Source organism: Cynocephalus volans, chromosome 6 (assembly GCF_027409185.1).
Source record: "Cynocephalus volans isolate mCynVol1 chromosome 6, mCynVol1.pri, whole genome shotgun sequence".
In the NCBI taxonomy this organism is placed as follows: domain Eukaryota; kingdom Metazoa; phylum Chordata; class Mammalia; order Dermoptera; family Cynocephalidae; genus Cynocephalus; species Cynocephalus volans.
The window spans coordinates 51,649,198-51,662,199 of NC_084465.1; the positions used below are offsets into that span (position 1 = coordinate 51,649,198).

General features: G+C 35.5%; 2 protein-coding genes across 2 annotated transcripts in view; one reads left to right on the plus strand and one right to left on the minus strand.

Moving 5' to 3' along the window:
* Positions 1–13,002, plus strand: part of CCDC146 (coiled-coil domain containing 146) — a 102,392-nt gene that overhangs the window by 21,993 nt on the left and 67,397 nt on the right. The gene's annotated exons all lie outside the window — the stretch shown is intronic.
* On the minus strand, positions 3,868–7,594 carry FGL2 (fibrinogen like 2). The gene is made up of 2 exons (XM_063099768.1): positions 6,988–7,594; positions 3,868–4,753 (listed from the first exon to the last, which is right to left on the minus strand). The coding sequence occupies exons 1-2, from the start codon at positions 7,577–7,579 to the stop codon at positions 4,047–4,049; spliced, it is 1,299 nt and encodes a 432-aa protein (XP_062955838.1). The 5' UTR covers positions 7,580–7,594; the 3' UTR covers positions 3,868–4,046.

Here is a 13,002-nt window from a genome sequence, read left to right on the forward strand (position 1 = left end):
CATACGCCTCTCTGTGGAACGTATCCAGAGGCATGTTCGCAGGACCCCTTCTAAAAGTTTGCCACTATTATGCACCCAGTCCTATAGTGTATCTGATTCTGTCTTGCCGTATTCTCCCCTGGCTTTAATCATTTCTCAGCTGTATTCACAATCTCTCAAGTCATCAGCTTTGACAATACTCACTCTTTCCAGTTGTAACTCTGGCTTCTTTAGACTATACCTCTTCCTCTATGGCAATATATTATTAACCACTTTGAGTAACAACACTCCTGTCTCAAATCTCCTTCACTCCTATTCAAACAGATTGACTTCAGGATAGAACTTAGATAATTATTGAATAATATAATGTATAATAAGGAATAGGATCAAAGAGGAGAAGTGCTAACCTCCACCTAAGGCCATCAGGGAAGACTGCTCAGAAGAGATAACTATTTAGGAGGATGCTGATGATGATTAAAAAAAAAAAGTATGTTCCAGGTGCTTTACATAAGTTATCTCCTTTAATCTTCTCAATAAACTCTTTCAGGAAGATTCTTTTATTATCCTTATTTTGTAATTGAAGGAACCAAAGAACATTAAGATTAAGTGACTTACCCATGACTACACAGCTTGCAAATGGTAGAGCTGAAATTCAAAACTAGGTATTCTAGCTCCTGAGTCCCTGCTCCTAATCATGGGTGATAAGACAAAACTTGGTGGGGGTTGGGGATGGCATTCTAGGGAACAGTATATGTAAAATAATGAAAATATGAGAGAACATGGTTTGCTGCAATACGGTAAGGCATTCCATATGTCAGGAGTCTGAGTAGTAGCAGAAAAAATGGTGAAAAGGTAGGCAGAAATCAGTTCATGAAGGGGCTTATTTGCCAGATTTTATCTTATAGGAAATGAGGAGTTGTTGAAAGTTTTAAGCAGGACAGTAATATGATCAGAACTGTATTTTTTAATAATCCCTCTGGCAGTGATATGGAAGATGGACTGGAAGAGATTGAAACTGGAGGTATAGGCTACTTATTAGGAAGTGTTTGCATTATCCTAAGGGAATGATGATGGCTGAACCAGAGCATCAACAGCAATGATGGAGAAAGAGGACATGGAGTTGAATGCCTCAAAATGAAACTGAAACTTTTCTATTTCAAATGTGTCTACTTCAAAAGTAGTTTAGACGGAAATAAGATAATGGTGTTCCTCTTTTTGCCTCTGTCTTCCTGATAACAAACAGTACTCACTGAAGTCTTCAAAGAGTGAAGGACATTGTCTAGATTAGGTAAACATTATACAACTTTTCAGATGAGTAAGTATGTAAATATTATTTTACAAACAAGAATATTTAATTATTACACGTTGAAGAATAAATAGATGTGATGATTAAATCTTGTATTTTACAAAGTTTTAGAAAGACAGGAAACATAAACCTAATTATACATAAAAGAAAAGGATTTTAAACACGAGCTTGTTGTGATATTACCCATCACTTTTACCTCGAAAACATTTTCTTGTGTAGCTATTCAAAAATAAGGACCAGCAAATTTTGTTGCTTGGATACTTCTTATGCTTTATATATTTAAGCTCTTTATTTATTGGATGGATGTGTTATTAGTTCATTTGGAGCATTACTGCTTATCAGTAAAATTTGATTTTTTTTCCTCAATGATTAGGTGAATCAGCTCCACTTAGAATTTCTAAAGACCCAGTTTTAGTCAATATTTTCAAAGAATGACAATACTCAGAAATAAAGTCTTAAAATTAAGATAATATTAACCATCGAAATGGAACCAAGATACGAATCTAAATAATGTATTTGTAAATAGTCAACCCACATTTACAAACATTAGCATATACATTTAGTGAAGTTATGTTAAGCCAAAAAGACTCTCAGATGTATTTTATATCCATCAACATGTTAATGATTATCAAAGTCTGGAATATATTTTATGAGTGACATTAAATGATTCCAAAAAGGAATTTCTATGTTATGCAATTTATTAGGTAAGTGCTATAAAAGTATAATGAAAAATAAAATTCTGATCCATTAAAATAAGGTGGAAAGATTGAACAACAAGCTTTTGAGTGTTTACATGCATTAATGAATTATTTGCCAAATTCTCCTGAAATGATACCTAGTTCCATTAAATTAGTGGGCAATCTCTATATGAGCATATATTTTTCTTTAGAACTGCATTTTGTGATAAGTCCATTGTTGATCACAGAAACTTAAACTTATACATATGTTAATAATTACATATAGTAAAGGAAAAAGTCCTTATCTGAAGCAAATACATTATAAAATATCAGTCTTCTTAGTCATTTTTAAAAAGCAAAAAAGACAAGTAAAATTAATTATATCATTTACATTTGGTATTCTGCCAAGTAGATACACAGCCTTTAAAAATCTACAATAGTTTACATTTTGGTCATCATTTAATTCTATTTGCATTTCTCTTGCTTCAACATTTTAATAGTACTCATAATAAATTAATTTTCCTTATGTTTACCTGAAGACTTTGTGTTATATATTTTTAAAAGAACATCTTGCCTCTTTTTGATTAAAATTTTCTATGAGGGCTTAATATTTGAAAAATTAACTTGTTACCTGAAGCAATCATCCTCCTCAATCATATTCAAATAATGGTTAAAGATGCATCTTTGTGAATATATTTTGAAAACTTGCTTAGGGTATTAGAAACAGACATTAGAAATTTAAGATTCAGTTTATTACTATGTCTCACATACAGTCCAGTGAATTACTTCAAATTTTACTCTAGGGCAGAATACTGCTTTTCCCTCTGAAATGATCCCTTTTTACAGTGATGAAATTAAACATTATTTTTTATAATCCTTTAATATGATACTTGGCATTCCGAATTAATTAATGAGTTTTATAAGTTCCAGATACTTTTGTTTGGTTAAAAAAAGTAAACACCTATCTCTGAAGTTCTGATAGTAAAATAAGCAATCTGTCAGTTAGGGTTAAAATATGTAATATTTGAACTACTGTTCTATATATTTCTATGTTTTATAAATTCATATGTTTTTAATAAAATAAATTTATTTGTCCTAGAAAACTTAGCTTTTATGAAGTGAATCACCTAATGATATTATTGCTTTGGATATAAAATTGGTCTGCAGTATTATAGCCTATAAATATATGTTTCATTTCCCACCCACATTTACCCCCCAAAAGAAAGCCTACCGGTAATCTGGCACAGTAGTGAGCAATCCTAAATTTAAACCTATTGTGCATACAGAGCAGAGGAATATAATTTTTATGTTAAAGCAGTTTTCACAATCAAACATTTAACAAGTTTCAAACTACAAATGAATTACCTTTAAACCATGGTCTTTACGGTTACATTATTTTCTGAATGCTTTTAGGGGTAACATTATGCAGGTACATTTTTAAATATTTTAAATGACAAATATTTTACATATCATGACTATTACATAAATAGGTATAATTATATATATTTTCCTTTAGCCCGGGAACTAAAATGCTATAGAGTCTTCCTGACCCAAAATAAATGCCATAAATTGAGTCCTCCTGACCCAAAGTAAATGCCATAAGTCAGAATAAATATTATAATATTTTGAGACTAATACCCAAATAATTGTTTGAAAACTGCCTGAAAAGAGTGATATACCTTCAGATGTGCATAGTCACAGCCAAAATACAGATTACTTGCAGAATCTAGCCTGCTGAATAAACAATTATTTTTAATTATAGCAAGTAATACAAGTAATAGGAAACTTTTCAATTAGTAGAAATTAAAAGAGTTATAAATCTAATGTGTATTTCTCAGTATTCTCAACTGCTTGCAAGCATTCATTGGATAACAGCATAACAGCAACAAAGGACTCTTTTAAAAATGCGTATTTTTCAGCTTTATTTCAAATGCTGTGTGGCATTAAGAACCTACTATTCAGAGATAATTTTTTAGCCATGTGTAAAAGGAATAGAAAACAAGGCATATTTCAGTTTCAGAGTGATGAAGGAATTAATTGATGCTATTAGATAATGAATACCTGGAGGAATGAGAACTAGCAATTTATGGCTTAAAGTGCTTGGGTCTAATCATCATTTTGGCTTCTTTGAAGGAGGATTTGTAGCTACCAGGTTGTGCCTCACTCATACCAGGCCAGGTGCCCCAGAAAATCCCATCATGGACACCTTTGTATTTTTGGTGATAATATTTGCCATTTAAGTTTGCAGAGAGACATGCATCAAACCACCAGCCCGAACTGTAGTAGAGCCCACAGTTCCCAGAGGGATATCGATCATTGTCTCTATCTGGGGTGGTGAAAAACTTCATATCGTGGTTGTAATATTTACTGAAACGTAAAGCATCTCCAGCTGTGCCATTATAGTTACCAACATGTAAACGGTATCTGAGAAGCTCGTTAGCCACGTAAAACTGATCATACAAGGCATATAGTTTGATACCATTAAAGTCTTCCAGATCTATCCTCAGAATCATTTCCTTACTCTTGGTCAGAAGATGAATTTTATCATTGCCCAGCCAAAATTCTCTTCGGAGGTTTCCAAAGCCTGCTTTGTAGTCTTGCCATGTTCTGGTGAAGTTGGTGCTTCCATCAAGACGTGCCTGCAGCACTGTCCAGCCTCCCCCCATGGTCTCCATGTCACAGTAAACTTCAAAGCTACTATTTTTGGGATCAGGTGTGACTCTGTAGGTCTCACTGCTTCTTTTGCCTATTGCATAATAGTCAGAACAATCTTTATATATTAGATGTTGAACTGAAAGAATAAGAAAAGGAAGGCATTAGATTTTGTTAATAAATGCTATACATCTGAAGAATTTTTGTATATATTCAGAAGCAGTCTGATAATTTGGTCAATGGCAATAATGAAACCTTGTTCTGCTGAACTTACTCGAACCTGTTTAGCAAATGTTTGTTAAGGCCTCAGAACAAGAACCGGTGTTATAAAGTAGACAAGGCTCTCTAATATACTCTTGGTTGATAATAAGAGTGACAACATCAATAACAAACAACAGTAAGAAAAGAATAAAAAATAAATAAAAATAACAGTTTTTGTAATTTAGTAATATTTAGTGAGGGCTACCTATATGTTCTAGGCACTCTGCCAAACACTGAATAACATTTTCACACTCAATCTGAACATCAATCTTATGATGTTGGTATTATTGCCAGTCTGCTGGTGGGGATATTGAGGCTCAAAGTGGATCAGTGGCTTGCCCAAGTGTACACAAGCATTAAATGGCAGAGCCAGGACACAAACTCAGATCTAGTTGGCAACAAAGCTTTTTCTCATAACCATTGCATTCCTCAGTCATAAAATTCAGATGATTCCAACTCTCCTATAACTCCTTTCCATGCAGATAGAGGAAACACAGGTGTCTATTTTTTTTTTTACCTAAAGGGGCTGATACCTTCCACTGTCAAAGTTTTATAGGATATGTTCCAAACGATCTATTAAAATCCTAATCTTCACCATTGATCATAAATTCACATTTATTTTACTTTACAACCATGTAAAGAAGTGTAAGTGAAAAAGAAGTCTTTTTTCAATAATATACTAATATTCTTATTTTGAATTTATTATCCAAGAAAGTATTTAGCCATTATTTCACATGTTTGATTTCTAGAAAGAAGTGAGAGGTGATAAGTGTGATAATTGGTCAACGTTTCTGCAGGAATCAAAGACAGATATTTGCTCCCAGATAAGTTTTATAAAAATTTGTAACAGATAAGATAGGTTTCATATAAGATACTCTAAGACATAAAAATTTATTCGGACGTATTTAGAACTCAGAATATTAAGATACTGTCCCAATACTTTTAGGAGAAAAATAAGTGATAAAATCTTGTTCATATTGTTACAAGTTGCCACTTGGCATCAAGTCTAATGTGTACCTGAGACATGAACCTCTGACTTGCAATGTGCAGAGTACATTCAGATACAGGCTGCCAGGGGTATTAGCAACAGTGGTGCTCGAAACAATGGCCCAATTTCACTGGCATATTCCCTGGCGTTGAAGCATGCCTGAGGTACTTGTTCCAAATTAAAGTGATCTCTACCATGTCCCTTCAACCTCATACTCATGCTAAGTAAAGTTACTAATTGTGAAGAAGGCTTTCCAGAGTATAACAAGACCATCAGCAGCAGTGTTCGCAGAACTCAGGTGGAAGGCCAGGGTCTGGGGGAACCAATGCCACTGTTAGTTCATGGGCAAAATAGGCAGTTGGGTCTGTGGTCTTTTACATATGTTTGTTTAAAGTTAAGTCAAGTAATTTGGATGGTGAGGGTGGGTTCTATTTTTATATGCTTGAATTCTAGTATAAGGCAAAAGAAGGAAAGAAGAATGTATTCCTTCTCTTAGTGGCATGCCAAAATTCTCCCCTTAAAACATTTTTGTGTCACTAGGTTTCAGAACAAAAAGTTTTGTACACAGATGAAGCTGCTTTTACTCTATCTATAAAAGCTCCCATTTTCATTAGCTATTTGGGATGATGAACTGAAGATTACTTGCTAAAATCTTTCAAAGACCTCTTATTGCCACATGAGAAGTGGCAGTCAGCTGACAAGAAAAACTGATTTTCAATGAATAAAACACAATTGCAAACATTGCTTTATCTCTATTGTTTTCAAACACTTCAGTGAAGAGATAAGTTAAATGCACTAAAACATTAAGAAATCCTCTCTACTTCTGCTTGTATATAGGTCTGGCATTAATAAATTAGATCTTGAAATTAAAAATGCTTTCTGATGGATACAGAACTAATTATGATTTTTGTAATTAGGTCATATGTCATTCCTGTGGCCACACAGAAGATTTGTTTGAGAAGATACTTGAGAATATTTTTGTTTTTCCTGCACTACCTTAATGAATAAAAGGCTTATTTATTTAACCTATTGTCTATTTAACTTACTTGCTCAGACTAATGTTTATGGATACCGTCCAGCTTTATAACATACATAAACAAATGATAAGAAAACATTATGCATACCTGGACGTGACTGTATTTGTTCTTCGCTGGGACACTTTGAACATTTGCCATCCAAACTATTGACAACAAATGTTAGATTTGCCACTTTGCTGTCAACATAATTTTCTATGTTGTTCATATTTACAAGTTTCAGCTTCTCCAGGCGACCGTGAAGTCCGTCGATCTCCTCTTTTGCATTCTTTAGATCAGAGGACAGCTTGTTAACCTCGCTTTCCAATTCTCTAACTCTGTTGTCACCAGCCTCCCCCAGGGCTCCCGTGCCTGGGTCTCGGTTGTCGTCAGCCTGCAGTTTGCAGTCTTGGCAAGATTTCTTTAGGCTACTTACAATCTCCTTGAGGTTCTGGACTTCTTTAAACATCTCCTCGATCCTGCCGAACTCTTTCGGGAGCTGAATAGTCAGCGGGGGCAGATTCACCTGGTAGGGGCACTCTCCTCTCTCCTCACATTTCCCTCTGCTTTCTAGCCTCACCGGGCAAGCGTCCTTTGCTGTTTCATCTTTAATTTCCTCTGTTTCATTGTTTGCCACTACCGAAAAACCATAAGCAGCAAAGAGAGCTGAGCCCAGCCAGTACCAGTTAGCTGCGGGCTTCATCTTCGCGCTGGTGCTCTCCCCAGCCGGGAAGTGTGCGGGGCTGGAGCTGCTTTAATAGCGGCAGCTGTCTGAGTCAGGCTTTCTGTGTTCCCAGAAAAGGGCGGGAGTGTTTGCATCACAAGTTTTAGAAATGCACAGGAAGAGCAGATCGTTCTCATCAAATGCAGGTTGCCAAAAGCTGCAATTTATTCTCAATCGAAATAATAAGCATCGCAATTATTGTAGTCAGATGCACACATTCAACAGGATTCATGTCCATGATTTATATTATAAAGCACAAGAAAAGTCCTGCATTTCAAAAACAATTTGTTATACTTATGCTTGAAGTAAATCATCTAATTGTACCTGACTACACTGGGGAAAAAATAGTTTGTAAAGATAAAAATTGATATGCTGGTTATTCAAACTGTCTGGAGAACAGAAATGTCACCAAAATGGAAATGGTCCTTTTTCCTTCTTAGAATGGGGCATTGAGGATACTATTTTCTTCATGTTAAATTTTCAGGTGAAATCTTAAACACTTTTAAAAGTTTCTAAATATAACAAAGTGAGGCTTTCTAGCTCTTGCAAGGAAGATTTGTTTCATCTATTTGAAAAAAAAAAAAAAAAAAGAAAACTGGTGCAGCAAAAAGAGCTGAGCTGCTTTCTATTCTTTTGACCATAGCAGAGTGTATATAATGCCTAAATGCCTAAAACACATTTAAAGATACAGCATTGTCTTTCATCAAAACCAGCAGCTGCCTCCTTTGCCCGACACTGTTTTTGTAATTGAACTTCCACAGCTGCTCAAATATGAATCTTGAGCTCCCCTCTCTGTTCTGATGCTTTTGCTGACTGCACTGTCTTTGCCCTCCCTTTCCATGGGCAGCCCTGCCAGTCAGGCCTATTGCTTTCTGCCTCCATAGTGGGTTCCTACACCCAGTGTCTAGGCCACTTGGTGTATCACCTTGTTCAAAACATGGCAGCACTAATGACAGTAGTTTTCAAACTTTTCTCCTGAGGGCAGGAAGGAGTAACAGCTTCAATTAGAGAGACCACCTCCTTTTTACTTGTTTTGCATATTGGCGTCTCTTGTAAGATTTCTTATTAAAGGATATTATGGCTTTAGAAATAATTTCAAAATGACTGACATGGATAAAAATCCAAGTTTTTTATTGTATTACTTAAGGCACTGTGTATAATCTATCTCATATTTATTCTTTAACCTAATTTCTTATGATTTTTCTATATACTCCCTTCATTCCAACCAAACTACCCTATTCATTCATGTTCTTAAAATGTGTCAGGCTCACTTTACACTTCCACTTCTGTACTTACTCCTGAATACTCAGGAGTCCTGGACTCCAACCCTGGGTCTACATCTGATTGCAGACATAGATCATTAACTTTACTGAGCTTTCATTTCCAAAACTGTAAAAGAGGAATTTAGTTATTCTCTCCTTGTACAGGAATGATAGTTACACGAACTTTGAGTGCTTAAGGAAAAACATGCAGTGTATAAATGTAACATTCTTTCCATATAAATTTGTCAAACACGTTCAACACACCTTTTGAATTGTTTTTCTCCAACTTTTTAAAAAATTGTTTTTCTCTTCATTCCATTCAATGTACCCAACCCATTTTAGACAAAAATTTTTGACTTTCCAGCTAAAAATACATATTTAATCTCCTAATTTCACTTCCCTCTCCTCACCCACTTTCAAACTATTGTGAGGTGAGAAATAAGTGAGTGATTAAATAATAAAAGAAAGAGAATGATGATAATATAAATAAATATTTTATAAAATAGAAATATATAAAAGCAATGTTTAGTTTCTGGTACATTATTAAATGCCCTTGACTGGCTAGGGTATAAATCTTTATATTTAGCTAGTCAAGTATTTATTGAGGATATTTTATATACTCTGCACCATGCTAGAGCACATATAAGATATACGCCATAGTCACTTTCATTCACTCATTCATTCACTCATTCATTCTTTCCTGCATCAGACCTTAACTAAGCACCATCTACATGCCAGATACTGTTCTAGGCACTTGAGCTACACGAGTGAACAAATCAGACAAAAATTCCTTTCTCCTTCTTAGGAAGGGGCATTGAAGACCCTGTTTTTTCTTCATTTTGGACTTCCTAGTGAAATCTTAGGCACTTTTAAAAGTTTCTAAATCTAACAGAAGTGGCAGTGGGCTTTTGGTTCATCTGTTTCGATCAGAGATTTGCTTTCCAAGCACTGCTGCTGATTCTGCACAACCCACTTAGCCAAGGATCAATGGCATAGTTCCACCTAAAACGCGTGGATGTGTTCTGGGAACTGGCTCCTGTCCCTTCAGAGTTCATAGAAAATTCCCCAAATAAAGGTAGAGAACTGCTTTATTAACCAGTTGCATTGACACTAATTAGCATTCCTCTGGGTTCTCAATCTAAAAAAATCACTGGCCACTGACTATAAGGCAGATGCTGAGTAACCATCTTATGAAAGAGGCTCAACCCATCTAGTGACTTTATAACCCGTGGGGGCAGAGAGTGTCAGGACACAACTGTGCAAGAAGCTTCCACAAATATTATCTCACGACATCCTCCCATCTCTACAATTACTGCCTGCACTTGCAGATGAGCAAAAAAAGGGCTCAAGCAATAAATGATTTACCTATGTTTTTACAGTTTTTAAAAGACAAAGCTGGAACTTGAACCTGGAGCTAACTCCAAAGTTCATGTCTTTTCTCCTATGCTACTCCACCACATGGGGGGAAGATAATACTAGAAAGGTATATTGAAACCATGTTGTGGAGAGCCTGGTGCTTGGATCAATGCTTAGATCGATGGGGAGCCACAAAAGGGTTTTGAGCAAAGAAAATAGAAACATTTTTCCTTCTAGGACCATTTCTAGGAATGAATCTTCTGCTAGAAACCAGTAGGAAATGGTGTTCTAGGTGAGAGGTATTAGTGTGGTAGCAGGCACTACCTATGAGGTGAACCAGTGTGGTGGCAGGAAGGATGGTAAGGGGGATGCACACATTATTGCCTGGGATTTGATAAGTGATGAGAAATGGCAGGAGAGGAAGAATTGAGAGAGATTGCAGTTGAGTCATACCATGGCAATGACAGTAGAGAGGGAGCAGTAGGTTTGGGAGAGTGTAGTATTATTTCTGTTTTCAACACATTCAATTTTAGGTATTGACAAGCTACCAAGTAGAAATATCTAGCAATGAGTTGGACATCTAGGTATGAAAATCAGCACAGAATAGATGTGGGTGTCAATCAGAAACCAAAGGAACCAAAAGGATGGTCAAAGAAATAGGATGAGAACCAGGACAGTGCAGTGTCGTGAAGACTAGGGTTTCAAGAAGGAGGAGGCCATCAGAAAATAAAAAACTGAAGAGCTGACTTCCTTGTCCTCAACTCCTATGGAATTCCCACCCTCTGACTTTGACCTTCTGCCTCTTCCCTCTTGCTGAAAACCTTTCTGGATTCTTTTATGCCAAGCCTGCCCTGACTCCTAGTATGGGTTACTGATTCCTCATGGTGGTGTCAGAATCTTTCCTTTTACTCCAAAATAGCCCTCAACTCAGCAGTGATACATTATACTCCCTTGCAGATTTATTTTGCAGATCTAAACAAATTATTTAACACCAATACATGGTGGGATTTTAAAGCAGCAAGATTTATTTCTATAAGCCACATATGAAAATTACTTTCATTAGCCTATATTCTCAACATGTTCATACTTCTTTTTTTTATACAAAGTATATTTAAGAGAGGATCTGCATTTTCTATGTCTGGATCAGATTCCTAAAATAAATTTTTATTTCCCCTAATATAGTTTTAAGTAAACCTTTTATGTTTCTATTTGTACCAGAGGAAGTAAGTAAATTTAGTGGCAATCATTATAGTTTTGAGGTCCTTTCAATGATATTAAGCTTATTAATTTAACACTTGTATTTGTAGTTTCTGGTTTATTAAATTCAGGTGCCTTTAATCGTACTATAGGGAGTATGTGCTTTTCTAAGAAAATTAAAACATTCACTTCTTAAACTACTTAATCTGAAATACCAACAGCAAATGATGTTTTTTCTAATATTCCTTAAAGGTCTTAGTCCTTGTTCATTATAAATTTCATGGAAAGAATTTTAAACAAAAGCTTGATTTCAACAACCCAGAGAGAGATCAACAGCTGCCTGATTGGGAGTTAAAGCTACAGTAATAGTTGGTAGGTTCTTTGGTATGTTTTGCAAGTGCTTCATTCCAGCATAGATGAGATTCAGATCAGAAATCTCCCCAGTATGGACCTACCATGAATTATGTGAATCTTTAAGATTTCTGGACCAACTGAAGTATAAGGCAGAAACATCCCAAAATCCACTATTAATGAGACTACAGAACATACAATTATATGATGTGCTAATGGCCTAGGTCTTCAGTGAGGGTATCCAGAGCTTCTCAAGTTAGAATTTTATGGAACTGGAATATTCCATAGGAGTCTTGGAATGTCTATCAGTCAATATATATTTAAAAAATCTCTTCATATTATGTACCCCACACCAAGCCAGGGACCGTGGAGGAACCAAGAGATTCATGAGACATGGCTGTCATCTATCTCAATTTCCAGAGAATTAGAAAACTTCATATGACCGATGTTGAGGAAACAAAATATATTTATATTTATTTCTTTTATTGAAGACTGATCTTAAGTTCCCTTTTATATACCTAAAACAAAACAAATAATAAAATCATAGTAAAGAAATTACAAAAATGAAATGTGGCTTTCTGTGTCTTCATTTCTCATTATTTGTGGTATAAGGTCATTGTGAATACTGAATTAGCAAATACTGAACCATCTCTCCTAGGGTTTGGTTTCTGCAAGCCCCTCATCAACCAATTTCTGCCAGCCAATTAATACATAACCTTGTTTTAAGTGTGTTTCTGTTTAAAGGCATCTTATTTAACGTATATGTTGATTCATTAACACAGAACTCACGGCTGAGAGAACTCTAATTCATGCCTGAAGGAAGGTTATCTAACACTTGTTTTTTCTCTACAAAGTGCATCACAGCCTTCTTGGGCTTAAGAACTCTAGCCAGCACTTCAGAACTATGCTTGGAGGCCATTTTAAACAGTGAAATCAAACAAAAAGCACAAAAGTGTGAAAAACGTGGCACTAAATAGACTGCAAAAAGGATACTTGTTTACAGAATGAGAGCAGAAAAAGAAGGCAGAGCCTCGCCGCCTTCAACTTCAGCTGGAATATGCATGTTTGGCAACTCAAATTTTTCGCCATTCTGTGCATGTTCATAAGTGATCCCAAGAGCCCACAAGTATTGATTTGGGGGTGATGAATAAATTTTACATAATAGCCAATCATAAAGACAAGTCCATGAATGAATAATGAGGATTGTCTGTATACTGTTATGAAATCCATGGCTTT